Source organism: Malaclemys terrapin, chromosome 4 (genome assembly GCF_027887155.1).
Source record: "Malaclemys terrapin pileata isolate rMalTer1 chromosome 4, rMalTer1.hap1, whole genome shotgun sequence".
NCBI lineage: Eukaryota > Metazoa > Chordata > Testudines > Emydidae > Malaclemys > Malaclemys terrapin.
Window position 1 is genome coordinate 67797668 of NC_071508.1, and position 22453 is coordinate 67820120.

The 22453-nt window shown below is 39.3% G+C and overlaps 1 protein-coding gene across 5 annotated transcripts in view; it reads right to left on the bottom strand.

Moving 5' to 3' along the window:
• The window catches only part of ANO5 (anoctamin 5), a 101092-nt gene that overhangs the window by 40882 nt on the left and 37757 nt on the right, over positions 1 to 22453 (bottom strand). For 2 of the 5 annotated variants that reach the window (XM_054026368.1, XM_054026364.1), the window contains 3 exons: positions 20508 to 20555; positions 11685 to 11726; positions 10015 to 10128 (listed from right to left, as the gene is read on the bottom strand). In XM_054026368.1, coding sequence (XP_053882343.1) covers positions 10015 to 10128; positions 11685 to 11726; positions 20508 to 20555 — 204 coding nt within the window. The remainder of the gene's footprint in view (positions 1 to 10014; positions 10129 to 11684; positions 11727 to 20507; positions 20556 to 22453) is intronic. The other 3 variants (XM_054026367.1, XM_054026366.1, XM_054026365.1) reach the window with 2 other exon arrangements.

A 22453-nucleotide genomic window follows, 5' to 3' on the forward strand; every position in this document is an offset into this window, starting at 1 on the left:
ACAGGGGGACTAATGTAGGTTTAATATCATACATAAGTAATATCAGTTATCTAAGAAAGATAAACATATATTATAAAGATAAATCCATCTCTTGATAACTATGCTGTTTGCTAGTAACAATAATCAGTAAATAAAAAAGGGTAATAGAGTAAAATTAATTTTTAAACTTTACAGCACATTATCCCTTAAGATAAATTTTAAAAAGCTACTCTCGAGCAACAGATTGTCATGCTGGAAAAGTCTGGTGTGTGGTAGAGCATCCACTTCTGTTCCGACTGAAATCCATGTGTGTAATTTTGAGACCTATGAATAATTACGAACATTCTTATATTAAAAAAAAAAAAAAATGAAATATGTGACCAAATTCTGTGTTAATCTAGGCCTCATGCAACCCCACTAACTTCATTGAAGTTGCACAGGGCATAAGTGAATGTAGAATTTGGCCCTCAGTTAGGAATTTAGGGGCTTGGTGTTATGAAGTGCTGAGCATCTCCAGTTCCCAATAGGGTTTTTCAGTACTTTGCTGAATGTGCTCAGCACTTGGCAGGATCAGACCCATAAAGATAAAAGGTCAGTCCTCTATATATTGTGCTCCTGAAACTCCCACTGAAGCAATTTGAATTTTGAGTGTGAAAGGAATGCAAGTCCAAGACCTACATTTTGGAAATGTATTTACTTTTTCTACTTTAAAAAGCAATAAAATATTACATTTAATAGTAATCTCCAAGTGATAATGCAGAGAAGGCCAGATTGTGCTTAGCTGTACCACGCCATGCACTGTGGAATAGGACAGAGTAATGATCTCCCCTTGCCCCACTCCTTCCAAAACCGATATTAAGGCTACCCAGAACATAGCTCACAATGTTTAGGGGTATGCAGGAGTTTCATATCAGTGGCTCTTCCTAGAGAAATTTAGCAAAAACTGGGCAAGCAGTGGGTGAAACTATGGTTCAGCCCCTACAGGCACCAGCCTAGCCCTTGGAGACAGGGAGATTCTGCACCCCAGAAAATGGTGTCATAAAATATTCTCCATATGAGAGCTCCCAGAGGCACTAAGTTTGGGGTGCTCTGCATGGGGTGGTAAAGAGCATGCTCTAGTTCAGTGGTTTTCAACCTGTGGTACATGGACCCCTGCGGGTCCACAGACTATGTCTAAGATTTCCAAAGGGGTCATCCCCTCTATTCGACATTTTTTAGGGGTCCACAAATGAAAAAAGGTTGAAAACCACCTCTCTAGTCCCAAATAAATAGGTCTAGTCAGAACTTTTTAAAAAACAAACTCAGCTCTTTTTGATCAATAAAATCAGTAAATGTGTGTATAAAAATAAAATAGTGAGATCAGTCAGAAAAATAAACACTATCTGTCAGAAGTATTGAACAGAAATATAAAGTAAATTGCTGAACATACAACATAATGTAGACTTCTGTTAACAGAAAGCTTTATGGCTAGGATTCAGTCATGTGGCTTATGAACAGCCAATACATAGAAAATTTTTTTACAATACATAGGAAAAAAAGGTTTAGTGTGGAAATTATTCTGATTTGAGGGGTTTTGCGTGTAATTTTTTCCATTCCCCTGTGAATAAAAATTATATATAGCTATGTACAAGATAGTGGGTTTATGTTTTGCACTTAAAATAAATATATTAATGGAAATGAGCTTATTAAGTGGGATTTCAAAGTGAAAGAGGTAATGCAATCAGTAACTTTATGGATTACCCCTTACTGAGATATCAATTATTTTTTAAATCTCTCTTTTCACATGTGCTAGACCACTGGGAACCTGTAATGAATACAGTAAGACTGTGATGAATATAAATCACAAATAGGTTTCTTAAATATATCCAGCCTGAGTGAATATTTGATTAAAATTTACTAAAAATTTCAATCTTAGGGCTTCATCTAGCTTTGCCTTCAGTGAATGCTAAGGATACTCAGCATCTCCCTGCATCATCAGACAGCTTGGTTTGAAAAATTAAAACAGCAAATCAGATGGCTGCCTGCTGAAAAGTCACCTAGACAAAGCAGTATTAGAAATAAATGTCTAACTTCCAAGACAGCTGAGGCTAACACTTCTCAGAGTTGGACTGAATCCAGAGATTAAAAAGCACTGTTTACATAGACCATAGCATTCCACAACAGTCATTAGAGAATCAATTGTAGAGATAATGGGAATCAACAGGCAGGGGAGATCAAATGGGAAAAAAAACTAGGCCTGAATCAAAACCTGATACAAACACATCCAGATTTTGGGAGGGGTTGAATCGGATACATATCCAAACTTTTCTATTCAGGTCCATCCCTTTCATTTTGCATGAGTGATAAGGAAAGCTCTATTAATAAGAAAGCTTTTTATGGATGTAATATTTACAAATCTGTTTCAAAGGGTAACTTTGAGGATTATCTCAAGACACCGCCCTATTAACTCTGAACTGAACAAACTGATTACATTTTAAGGGCATGGCCTCAAAAGTATGACCATTTTCTTAACAGCATATTTTTCTCAAGACTTCACTTGGCAGATTCCCTAGTGTGAGCTAGAGATCAGCAAAACACTAAATCTGTAGTATCTGGATTTGTTTTGCATGAAGCTAAGACAGAAGATGCACATAGCTTTAATCATCTAAAGTGCCATTGACTGAATAGTAATGTTGAAATGCCATGAAGAAGTTAATCCCACTCTTATTTATGCAAAACAAACTGTTTCCCTGAAGCAAGCATGAGCATTAGAAACCGGCTGTCACTAAATTTATTCCTTTCCTAAGAATGTTTCTATTCTTAGCCTGTACAATTTTGCCAAGTCACTGTACTGCAGTAAGAGAACTGCACATCTCTCCCAAGCGATTACTGTACAACAACAAACTGCACTGGATTTCTGTAACCTTTCAAACAAAATCCAGTGCCTGAGTGTGTACTTAATTCATATGAAACCACAGATGGTGATTTGTTCTCTGTGGATAAAATTCTGAGCAGAGAGCAGCATAGCACCTAGCCATTATAGGGCTTAAGAGGGACATTAGTTGTGCACATAGGCCTTGTGCTGGCCCTAAATACAGGGGTGAATTTCACCCTATCTTCATGCTGAAATTGGTGCAATGGAAAAGGCCAAAATTTCAAAACCTGAACTGATTTTTGGCACAAAAAAAGGAGACACCTGAATTATGTCTACTTTGGGAACAAAACACAACAGTTACAAAACTGTGCCTGCAATCCTAATTTTGTGAGTAAAAAGCAGGGTGGTCCCATTAAGACTAGGATGAAAATCAGGCCGTTTAACTGTGAACGCACCACTCTTTTTCTTTGGCTTTAGTCCTATTCTCCCTGCTGGGAGAACTGGTGAAGGAAAACAGGTTTGATCTGCTCCAAATTTAAGATGTGATTGTCCCATTCAGTTGTGCTGATGGGGGGGAAGTGGGAGTAAATAGTATGGGGACATGGAATGGGAAAGTCATAGCTTCAGTGCACGTATTTCTAACTCTCAATGCCGTCAGCTGCAATTCAATGGAGTTTGAGGTTGAGAAGACAGTTTGCTGGGAGTGGCAGGCCTATGGTGGTAGCCTTTTATTGCAGCAGGTTCACTCAGGGGCTGGGCTTAAACAAAGTATCAACTCCTGCTCTGTATATGGGCCTGGATCCACAAAGGGATTTAGGCGCCTCAAAAATCACAGGAACAACAATGCAAGCCACAAAGCCTGAGTTAGGTGGCGTCCTATACTCCCTGGGTTCTCTATACAATGTATCAGGAGAGATAGGTGTCTAAGAATGTGATCCACAAAAGCCAGCATGCTAGGCAGGGAGCCACCTAAGCTAGCCAATGGAAGATGTGAAGGAGAGGGGTATATCTAAGCCCCATCCCTTTCACGGAGACAGGCGCCCAAATCAAGGCTGCAGGGAGGTCCCTATCTCTGCTTGTGATTCACAGCCAGGAACCCTCTCCTGGAGTCAGGTGGCTAAGGTACCTAAGTTGTTTCTTGTGAGAATGAGTTAGGACCCTGCTTCACTCCATACACAATGGTTGGAGGAGGAGGAAGAGATGCCCACCTAATGGTTTTTAGCCCAGTGCTTAGAGCATTTAAATACATCAGTAGTCATTGGGCCAGAGAGAGCAAGAGAGAGAATGACTCTATAGCCTGATGGATAGAGGACTTATCCAGGAGCTGGGAGACCCTGGGGCCAGTTCCCCTGCTCCATTGACTCTTTAATTAATTATCCACAGTGGAACAGCTTCCGTAGGAGAGACTGAAGAAGCCCCATACCAAAATATCCCATAGCCTTGGTCTCACACATACCAGGTGAGTTCTCTAACCATTGGACTAAAATTTAAAGGTAGGTAATAGCACTCCCACCTCCTCCTCCAGCCAGATTCTAAATGAGATTTGATCCAACAGATGGCCTCTGAGCACGCCCACTGGATCAGGCTCCATAGATGAGAAAGATGCTTCTCTTCCTAGCTTTCCCTGGTTTGTGGATTGCTCTGGGGATTAGGCAGGACATTGGTGTGAGGCAGCAGTACATGTGCCAAGAGACAAAACTTAGGTGCTGAGGCAACTTTTACAGTGAAAGTTTTGGCTTAGAGTGAATTTAAGCACCTATAGTGCATATCTGTGCTTTAATTCATAATTTTTTTGTGAGGGGAGACCTAAAATAGTGTGAAGTAAAAATTCTAATTACCAAAAGGAATAGCTAAGACCTGGTAAAGGGGGGAGGTCTCAGAGCCCAGGCTTCACCCCAAGTGAGAACATCTACACCGCTATTTTTAGCCTCAGAGCGTGAGTCCTGCAAGCTGATCCACGCTCTGAGATTTGCTGCTGCAATGTAGACGTACCCCTAAACTGTTTGTGCCTGAGTTTCCCCATCTAATCAAAGGGGCGGTAGCTGTAACACCTACCTCACACAGACATTTGAACATTAGTTAGTATTTGTTATTACTCTTCAAAGTGATATCCTCAGTCAGGACACAGATAAGAGATGCCGCTGATCAATGATTTTCACTACTGAATGCATTTGTATTTCACTGCATTTGATTGGACAAACTACTTAAGATTCTTCCATTCCTCTACTGATTGAGCTGTACATTTACGAAGCAGCATGTTAGGGTAGCCTTCCCAGTGTCAGGCTAGAGCAGGGGTGGACAAACTTTTTGGCCCGAGGGCCACATCTGGGTATGGAAATTGTATGGCGGGCCATGAATGCTCATGAAATTGGGGGGGGTGGGCTCTTGGGTTGGGCCAGAAATGAGGAGTTCAGGGTGTGGGAGGAGCCAGAAACGAGGAGTTCAGGGTGTGGGAGGGGGCTCTGGACTGGGGCAGAGGGTTGGTGTGGGGGGGGGGGGGGGGGAAGGCTCCAGCTGGGGGTGTGAGCTCTGGGGTGGGAGTGGGACTGGGACCAAGGGGCTCAGAGGGCAAGAGGGAGATCAGGGCTAGGGCAGGGGGTTGGGGCGTGGGAGGGAGTTAAGGGTACAGGCTCCGGGCAGCGCTTACCTCAAGCAGCTCCCAGAAGCAGCGGTATGTCCCTGCTCCGGCTCCTACGTGGAGGTGTGGCCAGGCAGCTCTGCATGCTGCCTCGTCCACAAGCATAGCCCTTGCAGCTACCAATTGGCCACAGTTCCTGGCCAATGGGAGCTGCAGGGGCAGCGCTTGGTTCAGGGGCAGCGTGCAGAGCCCCCTGGCTCCCCGACACACAAGAGCCAGAGGGGGACATGTCGCTGCTTCTGGGAGCCACACAGAGCCATGGAACGCACGGAGCAAGGCAAGCCCCGGACCAGCTGCCCGGCGAGAACTTGAGGGCCGGCTTAAAATATCTGAAGGGCTGGATGTGGCCCCCGGGCTGTAGTTTGCCCACCCCTGGTCTAGCTGCTGTCCATGCTACCCCCCAGCTACACTGCTATTTTTAGCATGTTTGCTTGAGCTGAGCTAGCACATCTGTCTATCTACATTGGGAAGCAGGGTCCCAGCTGCAGTGTAGACATATTCTTAGAGAGAAAGCATTGTGTGCAGTCTTTCAATTGTGCTTTTGAATTAACTACTGCCTTGGGTTTTTATTTCATCTTTTTCCACTTCTAATCTTGGTAATTATGCCTCTCTCTCCTCCTTCTTGTTTCCTGAGGTTGACTAGTGCTGCCCAATATATAGGGGTTTGTGTTTGTAGCAGAAGTGCCGAACCATTCATCATGTATGTATATCTGTTTCTTTCTTTTCTTTATTGACTAGCGTCCTCTTCCATCTTTTTATTCCTTTTGCTATATGGTAGAAGAGGAAGCCTCTTGATAATCCTGTCTGGGGAATCATACTGCTGTATATGCAGAAGCCAAAGGATCAATATGAGAATGGAATAGAGTGCTTTTAAACAAGCAATAGAGTGCTTTTTAACAAGCAAGGTCTTATAGGATTGTTGCTGTAATAAAAACTCTACTCTCTCCAGACACGTTGGCTGGGTTGGGGCTGCTAAGGAGGCTAGGTTGTAAGATCAGGGAAGTGCAGAACAGATGTGCTTATGTCAGAAGAAAGGGCATTCTCTTTTGATTTTTTTCTTGATGTTGCTTTTTTTAGTTTATTGAGATTACAAGAATAAAATTCTAGGGTTTTGTAAGTCAGGGACTGATCTTTCCAGCTATTCTGCCTCCTACAACTAGAACACAGGACTTTTTTTGTTTAAAAGGAGGATTAATATTTGCATAAGAGTGCAGGGAGCACAAACTCTTAAACAAGGCATTCGTTCCTTAATAGGAAAGTATAAATTTAGCTAATAATGTATTAAAGAGCCCAGCCTTGCAGTTCCTTTCTTAGGCCTGGTCTACACTAGGGCGGGGAGGGGGGACGAGCTAAGTTGGTCTAAGTTATACAACTTCAGCTATGAAAATAGCGTAGCTGAAGTAGATGTACTTAGAGCTACTTACCACAGTGTCTTCACTGTGATCGGTCGCTCCTGACGCTCCCCCGTCGACTCTGTGTACGCTTCTCGCTCCTATGGAGTGCCGGAGTCGACAGGAGAGCGCTCGGCGGTCGATTTATCGCATCTTCACTAGATGTGATAAATCGACCCCCACTGGATCGATCACTCTGGAGGTAAATATAGACATGCCCTTAGAAAAAATATGATTGTTACTTACATAACATTTTTGGCACCATAAATATACAGTAGGCTTAAAAATATAGTTAAGTCCTATTTCTTATTCCAAATGCAATCTCTAATGGCTCAAGAAAGTGAAGAAATATTAAAAAAGCCAAAATAACCCCAACTTTACTATATTTAAAAATATTAGCATTTTTAGGCCAATCTCATGACTTCTTTTTTAAATGCCTGTGGTTGGAAATACCGGAGCTTACAATGTAAACAGCCTGAGTCAGGCCCAAAATATCGAAGTAGACAAAAAAATAATTAGAAAAGTCACTTATTGATTCTTTCCGGAAATGTGGCCCACTGTCGCCACCTTTGCAATTTTGCCTTGCTGGGAACTTGAGTGCTGAGTTCCAACTGGAACTTTGCAGCAAAACCCAGCACGCTTGTACTTAATGGCCTCTTGTATGGAAGATTCCATCTTCAGGGACACTTTAAACTTGCTTTTAAAGGAATGAGAATGCTTTAATAATAAAAATAAAAGGAAATAAATTACAAGTACTTTGGCAATGAGGCAAAATGCCAGGCAGAGAGCCTAGAAGGGGAAGGCGCTGAGATTGTTGTGCTGGGAGTATAAAGTAAGTAATTAGGAATAAAAGCTCTTCCACTAACAGCCTCACACAGACCTCATCCATCACAGAAACCTCAGGAGGATGTAGGGGGATATACGAGTCATCAATGAACCACACAGGTAAATAGACCAAATTAATTTAATGCAGGAATGCCTGTAGGTGAAACCCTAAAATTACATTTTAGACACTTTAACGGTTAAATAAATATTGTGCAGATCAGCTGTGGAAAGGCAGGATCCAGTCATGCAGCTCTTACTCACAGTAGTAGGGACAACAGTATCAAACCTGGATACTGTATCATCAAGTGTAACTTTTTCTCATGGTGCCTGCCTTATTTCGTCTTTCCCCAGGCATGTCATTCATCATAAAATGATGATTCCTATTAACCAGTACATTAAAACATTATTCTACTTGTAAAGGGTAAACATCAATGTTTTTAAGAAGCTAGCACACTACCAATGCATTTACTAAGGTATTTATAAAAATGCTAGTGCCAGGAATCAATGGTGTCCCTAATATCTCACACCTGCTTACATAAAAGCACTTGGCTAAGCCACTAATTTTTCTGAAATTGGATTTTTTCCCTTTGAAGCATTTTTCCCTTTGACTCTGTACTTTAAATAGTGGAAAATCTGAATCAAGATTCCTTCCCCTTCCAGTGACTACCAAAAGACTAAATCAGCTTTAGTCTCTGTGCACTATCACCCTCGGGAGCCAAGCATTTTCAGTGTTGTTACAAGCAGAGGGGAAAAAAATTACCTCATTGTTTCAGGGTGGATTATTTCCACTCCTAAATTAAAAGTTTTAACAGAACCTCTTGCTCCTTTAGGTTCCAAATTCCAAGGACACAGTCATCTTCATCTCAATAAAATCTTATAAGATAAGATTATTTTTACACTATGCTTCCAAATGAGGAAATCCAGACCAAAAGTTGCTAGGACTAGCAGCAAACATTTATTAAAATGCAGCAGTTCAGTCTGGCTTCTCAAGGGAAAAGATGCCTACATTTATTTACGTAATTATTTATTAAATTGTTTTAAGATTTACTGAATGTACTAATCCATGTCTCTTGAGCTCACGTACAATACCATTTAAAAGCACACACTGTTGAAATAATGGCCACATTCACTATCTTTCTCAATCAACCAAACTATACCCCTTCGCCAGAGCCCTATTCACCGCTTTCAAACTACATAAGCCTGCAAAATAGATTGGTTTTGCAACATGCTCCAAAGGTCAATAAACCAATGAGCAAGAGTTAGTTCCAAATTCAAGGGCCTTCCACAGTAAGGTCGAGCATCAGTAGATCACAACTGCCAGGATAAAACATGAGAAGAGAGGCATCTCCTGTAATAAGCTCTGGGCAGACAGATGAGATTTAGCACAAAGTACAAGAAACTAAACATTATTATTTCAGACAAAGTGTTTAAAGAGGAGCCTTATAATGAGGAAGAGTATCTGGAGCTCCGAAGGCAGCTGAAGACAGCAATTTCAAAGAAACCTGAGATTTATGCGAGTATCCTATAATTCAATTTCCAGGAACCTAGAGTTGCCGTAAATTGAGTTTGCAAAGTAATTGCTTAGTTTTAACTCAGCTTTTGATGTTCTGACACTGATTGCTGTTCCATTATCGGTATTAAAAGGACAATCAAAGTAGTTCAGTGCAGCATCTGCAGGTCCAGTCCTGCTCTAACAGAAGTCAAAATTCTACTGTCATCAATGGGAGGAGAATCAGGCTGCAGTTCTTCTGTATAAAAGTATTTCAGTTGCTCCCGTACATCAGTCTGATTACAGTTCATGCTTCTCGAAAAAGGAAAGGCTTCATTACGACTACTTAGAAATTTTTCACCATCAGTATACTAATTAGACCTCTACCCCGATAGAACGCTGTCCTCGGGAGCCAAAAAATCTTACCACATTATAGGTGAAACCGTGTTATATTGAACTTGCTTTGATCCACCGGAGCGCTGCTTTACCGCGTTATATCTGAATTCAAGTTATATAGGGTCGCGTTATATTGGGATAGAGGTGTATAGGGCAATATCATTAAATGAAGAAAATATTATCATCATTAGTTAGGCTTAGGGACCCAGTCATGCAAGGTGCTGAGAATAAGCAGGATCTGAGCGTGATCAGCACTTTGCAGGATCAGTCCTAGTTCACAACAAAATTCCACACCAGAAACTTCAGTACATTGCATGAACTTTCTTTCCAAGCTATGAGATTTTACATAGTCCAATTCATGTAAATGGATTCCAAGGGCTTAGTAAGGAGGTTCAGGTCTATGATAGGTCATCATTCAGAAGATATCATAAAAGAAACTTACCGCCTTCTTTTCCTCTTCTTTATTTGGATCATCCAGATAAGAAAGTACAAAGTCAATTCGTCGGACACCATCCCTGAAGAAAACAGAATCTTTGCTTTGGTGTCTCTTGTTAATCTGTGGAGAACATAAGAAACACAATTAAAAACCAAATCTGGTTATTGCTCCGAAACCAGGCAGAGGAGAGGATTGTTTCCTCAGTTTGGTTCAGTTCTTCAGTCTTTTCAGACCTGAAGAGATCTGAACTTAGGTGAAATTTCAATAACAGCTCCACCTGTTATATGGGAGTTATGAAGTGATCTCAAAACTGGCTGCACACATGCATGGCCCATCCACATACCTTATGTGTCACAAATGTTATATACACTACAATATACAATGACACACATTAGTATAGCAATTCTTGGCAATACTACTATAGTTAAAGGTCACTCACAATCTTCTGAAATGCCTCTTTTCAGTTTAACACTTTTCTGCAAAAATGATCATGGTAAGTGCTTCAGTGTCAGAGAGTATGATGCCCACTGTAAAATATTAGCATGCCCCTTTAAACAAAGACAAACAAGGGCACAGTTTAAAAACCTGAAAGCAGGTGGCACTAAAGCAACTCTGAAAGTAATAAGAATGAGGAGTACTTGTGGCATCTTATAGACTAACAAATTTATTTGGGCATAAGCTTTCGTGGGCTAACTGAAGTGGGTTTTAGCACACGAAAGCTTATGCCAAAATAAATTTGTGGGTCTATAAGGTGCCACAAATACTCCTCATTCTTTTTGCTGATACAGACAAACATGGCTACCACTGTGAAATCTGAAAGTAAAGAAAGTCCATGCACTTTCCATTTCAAAACAAGGCTCATTAAAGCAACAGCTTTCCAGAAACATTGCTAAGCAACAATACTTAGATGATCACATATATAATTGGAACACAAAGAACATATGGGTTACATTTAACAGGTTACATAATTTATTACTTGCTTCCTTTAAAAAAAAATCTCCTAGACCAATGGACCAGGAAAGCAGGGAAACTGTACTTTAAAAAAAACCTAACAGTTAATTTCATATTTTCATTTGCAGGATGCTAGAATGGCATAAATCTCTCTCAGTGTAAGTGAGCTACTGAATTTATACTTTCAAGTTAATAAAGATCACTACCTCAGCATGTCTGCTCTTGCCAATACTGTTAGGCTTGGATAATCCCATACAACATTTTGTCTAGAAACAACAACTTTTCTAAACAGGATCTTTCTGATTATCCCACTCCAGAAAATCTGCCTTGCCAAAATAAAGCAATCTACACAAGCTGACACTTAGGGCTAAATTCAACCCTGGCCTAAATGGGCTTAGGTGTCATAGACTTCAGTAAGAGTTGCATGTGCTTACATAAGGGCTGAGTTTGGTTTTTACGGTTTTGGTTTGTAGGTTTCAATTCTACATTTTATTAGAGCTGAAAAAGGAATCATGTACAAAGGAGGTACCGTATGTCATTGTTAGCTACAGATCAAATTCTGCCCTAGTTTACACCCCGAAGTACATAAAAAGTTCTCTAAAAACTTGCAACGTAGTTATCTGAGTATGAACTTTGCTCCCAATTAACAAAAGACATGACACAGTGAAGCAAGTTATGACCACAGCCATCCAAGCCACTAGCAGTATCATTCATCACTGTTTTACCCTGAGACGTCGCTTCAGGAACAGATTGTATCTCCTTCCTGTCTGTTGGAACAACCATCAAGGAGTTAGCAAGCATGTTATCCACTTCAAGGACCCAAATCTTGACATTGTTCCAAGCACAGAACTCACAGTGAAGATAATGAGAATTCTGTGTCCAAATCAAAGGCAAGATATAGCTTCAAGGATATGGGGAGGGGATTAAAACAAGCCCTATATGGCTATAATATATAATCTTTAATTATAATAAAGCTAATGCAGCAACTGGTATTCATCAAGTAAAAATGAGGAGCCCCCAATTTCTTTATTTTATTTCTATAATACTACCTGTTGCTAACTATGAGGTCACTTAAAAAGTCAAGCAGATCAAAACAACAGGCCAAGAAAAGGTCATCAGCACACAAATGTCACAACAAAACCAAGCAGCAGCTCATAAAAAGATCAAGCATCTTTTTCTTAGGCTTACTTTATTTTGGAGTCATGCAGCACACAAAAAGCAAATGGGCAGCTATATAATGCCATATCTGATAAAATTATGCTTCAGGGCATAAACTCATCCTTAAATGGGATCAAGAAAGAGATGTCCCTTATGTTCCACAGCATAGAAAAAGTGAATCGAGGGGCTATGTCTTCATTTTTTACTTGTGGTATTGGCAACTGTGAGAGACAGGATACTGGACCAGCTACCAATCATTTGTTCTGATGTAGCAATTTCTATGTTTCTTTAGAATATGCCAACCTTTCAGAGAATTATCAACCATATATTTCTAATTAGAGAAACATACAGTGACAATATAATCTTTTTCAGAACTATTCTTTAATCCCCTCCTGGTCCTCTGGTTCATTAACTAGCAATACTTGCTTTTGTGTCTAACAAATACACCAGACCGACTAAGCTAGACTAATTGCTTAAAGAAAAAACATGGGGAGCCTTGGAGAATGATTTTGCATCCACGTACCCCTGAAGACGGAGAAGATCCCAGAAAACATGCAATCCAAGAAAGGGAAGAAAAGACACTTTCGATCTGAGTTTTATGAGTAGCATATGCTTTTGCATTTATAATTTTGTACGTACAAATAAATATGAGGGTGAATACTTACAGATGCAATTATTGTTATTTACACATATAATACTTGATTTGAATCAGATAGCCATTTAAATAGTATAATTGAATCATAGGACTGGAAGGGACCTTGAAAAGTCATCTAGTCCGGTCCCCTATACTCACGGCAGGACTAAGTATTATTTAGACCATTCCTGGCAGGTGTTTGTCTAACCTGCTCTTAAAAATCCCCAATAATGGAGATTCCACAATCTCCCTAGGCAATCTATTCCAGTGCTTAACCACCCTGACAGTTAGGAAGCTTTTCCTAATGTCCAGCCTGAACCTCCCTTGCTGCAAGTTAAGCCCATTGCTTCTTGCCCTGTCCTCAGAGGTTAGGAACAACAATTTTTCTCCCTCCTACTTGTAATAACCTTTTAGGTACTTGAAGACTATTATCACGTCCCCTCTCAGTCTTCTCTTTTCCAGACTAAACAAACCCAATTTTTCAATCTTCCCTCATAGGTCATGTTTTCTAGACCTTTAATCATTTTTGTTGCTCTTCTCTGGACTCTCCCCAATTTGTCCACATCTTTCAATTGCACACATACGTATTTGGCCTGAAAAAAGTGCACCAGCAGTATTTTATGCACTCAGAATGGGAAATCTCTTCTAAAAATCAGACCCTAGGAGCTAAACTCTGCCTTTAATTACACTGGTCTACAATTTTTGAGAAGTCGTCTGCTTCAGAGATAAAATGTGCTATTTATTATGTATTTTGATGTGCTGAATTCAAATATGACAATTAAAACAACTGATTGGCTACTGTTTCTAAGATATTTAAGTTTTTACATTTTATGTCTATATATATTGTGTAGATAGTAGAGTTTTAATCATACATTGTAAACCTAGGTCTTTTCACGTGTTAATGGTTGCTTTACATGATAATATTTCACCTGTCCTGTTTATGTAACATTTTAAAAATCAGCAAAAGGCTTATATAAATAAAATTGATTATGAAACAAAAGGCAAAAAACTATTATTTACATAGTTTAGTCCTATTCAGTGTCTACTCGGCGCTTCTTGGCTTGTCTCTTGTATTCATTAAATGGAGCATCTCTTGTCACTGTCCAGCAATAGTCTGCAAGCATTGATGGGCTCCATTTGCCCTGATAGCATTTCTTCATTGTTGCAATGTCCTGGTGAAATCGCTCGCCATGCTCGTCGCTCACTGCTCCGCAGTTCAGTGGAAAAAAATCTAGATGAGTGTGCAAAAAATGTATCTTTAGTGACATGTTGCAACCAAGGCTTTTGTATGCCTTGAGGAGGTTTTCCACCAACAACCTGTAGTTGTCTGCCTTGTTGTTTCCAAGAAAATTTATTGCCACTAACTGGAAGGCTTTCCATGCCGTCTTTTCCTTGCCACGCAGTGCATGGTCAAATGCATCATCTCGAAGAAGTTCACGAATCTGAGGACCAACAAAGACACCTTCCTTTATCTTAGCTTCACTTAACCTTGGAAATTTTCCACAGAGATACTTGAAAGCTGCTTGTGTTTTGTCAATGGCCTTGACAAAGTTCTTCATCAGACCCAGCTTGATGTGTAAGGGTGGTAACAAAATCTTCCTTGATTCAACAAGTGGTGGATGCTGAACACTTTTCCTCCCAGGCTCCAATGACTGTCGGAGTGGCCAATCTTTCTTGATGTAGTGGGAATCTCTTGCATGACTATCCCATTCGCAGAGAAAACAGCAGTACTTTGTGTATCCAGCCTGCAGACCAAGCAAGAGAGCAACAACCTTCAAATCGCCAGAAAGCTGCCACTGATGTTGGTCATAGTTTATGCACCTCAAAAGTTGTTTCATGTTGTCATAGGTTTCCTTCATATGGACTGCATGACCAACTGGAATTGATGGCAAAACATTGCCATTATGCAGTAAAACAGCTTTAAGACTCGTCTTCGATGAATCAATGAACAGTCTCCATTCATCTGGATCCTGAACGATGTGGAGGGCTGCCATCACACCATCGATGTTGTTGCAGGCTACAAGATCACCTTCCATGAAGAAGAATGGGACAAGATCCTTTTGACGGTCACGGAACATGGAAACCCTAACATCACCCCCCAGGAGATTCCACTGCTGTAGTCTGGAGCCCAACAGCTCTGCCTTACTCTTGGGTAGTTCCAAATCCCTGACAAAGTCATTCAGTTCACCTTGTGTTATGAGGTGTGGTTCAGAGGAGGAGGATGGGAGAAAATGTGGCTCCTGTGACATTGATGGTTCAGGACCAGAAGTTTCATCCCCTTCCTCTTCCTCGTCTAACTCAAGTAAGAATGATTCTGGTGCATCAGGAACCGGCAGTCCTTCTCCGTGGGGTACTGGGCGTATAGCTGATGGAATGTTTGGATAATGCACAGTCCACTTTTTCTTCTTTGATACACCTTTCCCAACTGGAGGCACCATGCAGAAGTAACAATTGCTGGTATCTGTTGGCTCTCTCCAAATCATTGGCACTGCAAAAGGCATAGATTTCCTTTTCCTGTTCAACCACTGGTGAAGAGTTGTTGCACAAGTGTTGCAGCATATGTGTGGGGCCCACCTCTTGTCCTGATCTCCAATTTTGCAGCCAAAATAAAGGTGATAGGCTTTCTTTAACCATAGTGGTTATACTGCGCTTTTGTGATGCAAAAGGCACTTCACCACAAACATAGCAGAAGTTATCTGCACTGTTCACACAAGTACGAGGCATCTCTGCTCACTTTGGCTAAACAGAAATGTGTCCCTTTGCAAAATCAAACACTGACAGAGCACGACACTGTTTGATTTCTAGAGCTGATATAGGGCAATTTGTTCAGCTTCGTTATGATTGCATCATCCATGACTTCTAGGAATAACATGATGCAATTCATATCATGTATGACGCAATACCAGCTTCAGATTGCATCATTCATTGTTTGCCTAAAAAGCAAGTACTGTCCAAACCCAGTCATAGATTTATTCATAGATCCAGTCAAAGATGTATTTTAGTCATTTCTGGTTTAAATTGAGATCCCTTCCCTTTATAACTCACTTATCCTCCGCCATTCCCAAGTCAAGGGTCGTATATACTGACCCAATAGCATATCTTGAAAACTAGAGCCAATCAACAATTTTAAGCATCATTTTCATTCTCAGTAACCCAAAATTAGTAAAGTTGGACTACATTTATTTCAGAAGCATTTTGGCTGTAGAGCAGTGTTACCTGTGTGAAAAGACAGTGGGAGCTGACTACACTGAACAGCATTTGACTCAGATAACCTGATTAAAATCTACACAAAGAAAATCAATCCAATTCTGCAATCCTTAATCAAGCAAAACTTCCACTGAGGTCAGCAGTGTTCAGGTATTACAATACACCTAGGACTATATTTGGCCACTTATAGTGAAATCCACAAGGATGCACAGGTGAACCAAATTCTGACCACAGTTCCATGGTACTGACCATCATTAATTTTTTTCTTGTCCATAAAGTACTGTCAGTTTAGATATCTAAAAATCTTATAATTTCTGTTTGGATCTAATCTAGGATGGGAAAAATACTCATATGAATCTTTCTCTCTCTCAGTCAGCACAAATATATTTATCTGTAACAGTTAGTGGAAGGCCTTATTACGCACATTAATTATGCCCTTCCACCCTTCTGTTTTTAGATTTTGCAGCAAAAGCAAGACCACTCTTGCCCACTGTGTGAATGTGCACATTTAGGGGCTCACATATAAAATCACTGTAAAGTAACTTGCATCAGTTGTATATTGAAAAGTAGCAGTTGGACAGATTTATATTTTCTCTTTCTTAACAGTTGTTTTTAATTATGGCAGATCAGTTTGATGTGAGACAAACTATCTATTACATTAATTAATATCCTGACTCAATTTAGCAGCTATTATATTATGTGATTTATATGGCTCTTGGAGGAATCTAGAACTGAATTACAAGGTACCTCACAAGTGTTACAGATGACTGGTAGAGGCTTATTAAATGATGTCACCCAGAATGTTCATAGTTTACCAGTGCCTACAAGAACCTGATAAATCCAACAATTATAAGAGAGCTGAATAGAAACTATTCTTTAAAAAAAAAAAATATTTCACTTTTTGGTTTCCAATCTTCACCTATAGTAACTCTCCAATGACACATACAGTCCAATAACCTATATGAGAGTGATGTGATTTTATTAAATTGGACCAGTCAGGTAATTGAGCATTATCACTATCCTATTATTAAGGGCAAAATTTCCCTTTCATGTAATTATGCAAGTGCAAGCCTATTAAAGTTACACTGCTTTAACTGAGTTCATAATTTAACCCTGAATCTTTATTTTCCACCTAACCGTCCACCAGAAGTTGGCAGAAGGGACTATGTCTTAACAGCTACTTCAAAGAATGGCCAGGCTAGCAGTATGTTGCAGTGTTCATATACGTATGAGCTAAAGCCCTATACCAGGGACTTCAGATCTAAAAAGAAAGGTTGTAAACTGGACTAAAATTTGAGTCTGGAATTAAACAAAGCCTGCCCTAGAGCTAAGGACAACTCTAAACAAATTTCACATTCTGTTTTGCCTTGATGCACTAGTATAAAATGACTAAAAGTTTATTGGTGGGCCCACCCCACTAATTGCAGTCTAAAATCCCACCCATTTAAATCCTGTCACACAACTAAATAGCTTATGTACAAGTCCTGACCACCTCACGCCCTGCCCCAGATCCAGAACAAACAAACCAGCCACCACTAATACAAGAGGGGAAAGCAAACTGCTGGATGTGGCATCAACCACTGAAAAATCATAACAGAAGGTGCTTTATAAAAATGACTTGACTCTCACCTGGGATTCACACTAAGTGACAGTGACTGTTGTAAATGTTTACTTAACATTAAGTACCCACTAACATGCAGAGTTCTGACCTTAATTTATTCTGTCAAGTATCCCTCATTACTGAGGCAAAAAACACACACATTCAATATCATTTACCAGGTGATGTTGTAACAACCACTGATGATTGAACCCTGTATGATTTCAGGCAAATCCTAATATCCTGCATTCCAAGACATTAACATGGAAGGCCTACCTGTCTATGCTGCTGAGTGCACCACTCCCTTTCTAATTGCAACATAGTAATTCCTCAGAATTCATCCTACCATTAAACATCTCCCCACCTATGTGTCTGCACAGTAGAAGCCAAAGAGGGAACTCTGCTTTGAGCATTCATTTCCAGTCAAAAATCTGTGTGGTCCTGGGGGGAGGGGGGGGGGGGGGAGCATGTTTTGGAATGTAGTACTTCCCAGCCTTGATTCCCTTCCAACCATACCACGTTCCCTAACGTCCCACAGAGCCCCAACATTGCAGACTTGGGACCAAAGAATCAAACTCTGCTCCGCCAATCTATAGTTTTCTAATGTTCAATTTTATTTTCACAGTGTATGGGTACTTTTGGGCACTAAATCAACTGCAATCTAAGAAGTACTTCAGTCATTTTCAAATAATTAGGAAGGACGCCTTATCAATTAGCTTAATCAGTGTTGTACTGTATTGAAGAGCTATAGGATATGAAAATAATTTATAAGTTAACTAGCCAACTATGCCAATAACATTGTCCCCACATTTGGTTCTAGGAGTTGTACAATCATTGGCCTCCATTGCCGGAGAAGGCAATAGACAATGTCCCACATCCCTCAGAATTAAAATCTTTATTTCACCTGTCCTAAAATAAATTCAATTTTAGAATATTTTGCAGATTTGTATGGATAATGTTTAAAAACTGATGATTTAGTGTGTGTTTTTTTATTGCATAGTTATGACTGTCTTACTTCTAGCCTGTTTTGTAGATTTTTATCTCTGAGATATCATATAAATTTGAAATTAATACACTATAAATAATTTAGTTATTAATTTGTACAAATTAACAATCCACTGCTGAAATATTCCCTGCGGATACTGGAATGCATGAAGATTAAAAAGATCGGAAAGCTGCATTACAGGAATCAGCATTCTAATAATAAGTAAGGATGCAAGTCTGTCACAGAGGTCACGGATTCCGTGATTATCCGGAACTTCTGTGACTTCTGCAGCTGCTGGCACAACTGACCCCAGGGCCGCCAGCGCAGCAAGGGCGGCCCCTTGGCCAGCCGCACCGGCTACTGCTGGGGCAGTCTTGGTCTCCCCCACCCCTCAGCTCCAGCAAGTCATAGAGAGGTCATGGGCTGTGAAGTTTTGTTTATTGCCGGTGACTTGTCCATGACTTTTACTAAAAATACCCATGACTAAAACGTAGCCTTAATCATAAAGTGGCTCATAAAGTAAACATAGTTTGCACCAGGAGCTTATTAGGTTTAATTTTTGAATCTGATGTTCATGAAAAAACAACTTTTAAACAGAATTAGCTAAACATTTTCTTAAAACTAAAAGAGAGAGATACTGATTACAGTTTTTCCACGCTAAAAAAACCCTCTAAAATGAAAGTCATTCCCAAAGAACAAAAACATTCTGTAACAGCACTTGCACAGCACATGCAAATGTATATGTGCTCCACCAAAAATCAATGAGCCAATTCATCCCCGGTATATCTCTCCAGAAACTCCAATGGAATTATTACACCAGGGATTCATTTAGCATAAGGTTCTGTAACATTTTCTTGCTGTAAGTAATCAATATAATTTAATTGGTTGTTCTCAGTTTGCCAGGAAAGTGTAATATAAACCTTGTTAAGGCCATGAATGTCCCAATTTCAAGGTTTGCTTCACGCAAGCAGCACAAAGTTGCAATAAAGTTTTCAATTTAAAAAATATATGCTTATAAGTATTTCCTGCACGTTCACTACAGTTCTTATGATTTTGAACTACTTAGATACTGAGGGGGTGTGAAGGTACAGTTCAAAGCAGTTTGTAAGTATTTTAATATTTTTGGTCTGAAGTTAAAATACACAGAAAAACTAGGAAGACACAGGGAAACATTTAAACAAAAAACAAACAAAAAAAGAAAAAAACTATGTTAAAAGAGAAAAAGTGTATTAATGTAAGACACCAGAGCCCAGTGTAAGTAAGCATACAATTCCAGTGCATCTCAGCATGTAATTCTCCATTTATATTTAAACTTTTTTTTTTGCTTTATGAAGGGAGTATGTATATCGGGTGTAGTAATGTAGTATATTTGGTGAAGCAAACAAGGAATAGGTTTGAAAATTTTTCAGTATTAATGAGTTGGCATTATACTTATTATTTACAATTTATTGCAATAAGAAACAAGCACATGAAATACCTCAAATTATGTTAGTGATTATTTCTTGATCTTTAACACATTTTAAAGTATCATGCTGACTCTGACACAGAACTATGGATCATTATGGTAGGAGGAAACAAACTTCCATAGACTAATAACACCAGAATTAGAACACACCTTATATAGATTATTTCATCACACAAAACAATGAGTAAAAACATAAAAGAAAAACTTTCCAGTTCTCTCATTTAACATTTTAATTTTGTCCGTATTAAGTTATATAATCATTTTCAACTCGCTTGGTTTATGCATTGCAACCAAACACAACAAGTGCCCATAGGCCAATTTACTATCAGAATACTTCAAATTCACATTTGCTTTCACATACGAGAGAAAACATGATTAGCTTATGAAGGATGATGACGTGTTTGAAAAACTGGAAAATTTTCATGGGGCTGTATTTTGGCACACAATAATAGAAGACACCAAAAATTCATGCAAGGAAGCATGAATACTGCTTGCTGCTTACCACTTGATGATCAGGGATGAGTAAAGAAGTCTCAGTGCTGCTTAGGCCCTGCCAGTGGCATCATGGGAAAGACATAATGTTAGTGATGATGCAAAGGCAGCAGGACGTTTTAAAAGTTATTTCAGCAGAAACAATGAAGCTTTGGGTTTGTTTTTGTCAAAAGTTGTGCAGAGTGATTGCTGGATTTCAGCCCCAGGAAGCTGTAGATTAACTAAATCATTTCATCATCTTTACTTCTTCAGACGAAACAGGTTGTTTGGATTATAGCCACTGATGTTTTGCATGGTTTAGTAGAACATAGAAATGCATAGATAACAAGAAGAATACTTTTAAAAAGGTGCCAATCCAATATCTCTAAGCTTTTCCATTGTAAAAATGATAATCAATAAATATTCTGGAACTCATGACAGTCTACTACATGATAAAGGAAAACCTTATAGAAATAGGCTATTTCCTACTTAATTTTGGAAAGGGTTATTTAGGTCCTTCATCTACAGTTATTTTTCCCATGTAAACTAGAAGTACAATATGCACCTCATAATGTAAACAAGTATGATGAGAGAAATGATTTGGTTTTTGATGTGAATAAGGCAAGGTAAATAATGAGAGTAAAGTTAACCACATGCCCCGATCCCACCAGTGTGAATAAGCATTGCTTGCACAAGTGACGGTTTGTGGGATCAAGCCTGTAAAAATGGAAAAAGATAATAGTTTGCAAAACAACTGCAGAAAATGCTTTTCTAATATGTGATAATCCTTTGTGCTGTCATTTTACAAATCTGTTTCCAAAGCTAACTCACAGCATAAAGATGGAGATGAGCAATGGGATGTGGTAGGATATAAAGAGGTGCTGCAACTGCAGAGGATGACACATGATGTGAAAATATGGCAGTTGTCTGCCAACTGGAATTGATGCTGGACAGAGTAGCCTATTTACTTCACATAAAATCCTTGCTTATTAGTACTGTGCAGTTACAGTATTTCGATAATGGATTTCCCATAACTCATCTTACATAATGTGCATTAAAATAAAGTAAACAAACAAACAAAAACACCTTGTTCCCACTCAATTGGAATAAACACAGAATTTTGAAAACTGAAATGAAATTACAATTAAATGAAACAATGTTTTTATTATTACTTTTCACTTTTTCATTTACTAGAATTCTACCTGAGAAAAATAAAGAAATATCGATATAATTTATTTAAAGCAAACATAAAAGTTTTGTCTGCATTGAAATTTTAAGTCAAGAAACAAACATTTGTCTTTCTTTACTTTGCTAATGAACTCAATTCTTGATATTTTGTTCACAATACAAAAAAGAAACCCTCATAACAAAGTCCCACCTAGACAACGGTATGTAGATCAATCTGTTTGATGGTTAAAGTGCCTTGACATGCTTCCTAGTCTCAATTCTGCATTGAGGACTGATCCTGCTGCTGTTAATGCCAATCCCCATTATTGGCAGCCATGGAAGAAGTCTTGAGAAGCACATTAAATCTTTGTAGTTCAGTCTTCAGTGGCAAAGTTTCCCCTGATTACATATTTAATATGTTTAAAAATTCAAAGTACTGTGCTTATTCTTGCTTTTCTTTGTTCCCCTAAGGATTTCAGCCTCTTCATTTGAAAAATGCCCTCCCTTTTCAAGTTTGCACAATTCCACTAGCTCTCTCTTTTGAGTTTATTTTCTGCATTCGCACTCAAACTGATCATCTCCTCCATGATCAGTTTTAGGCCCCATACCACCCTTTATTTGGCTTCTGCAGCTGCTTTGTTTTAATAAAATCTTGACTTTAAAAAACAAAAACTGAAATAAAATAATAGTACAGAACAAAGCTGAAACAGAGTAGGATGAAGCCAACAACTTAGTGTAGTCAGCAGGGTTGCCAACTGTCTAATCACACAAACCCAAACACACTTGCCCCGCCCCATGGCTTGCCCCTTC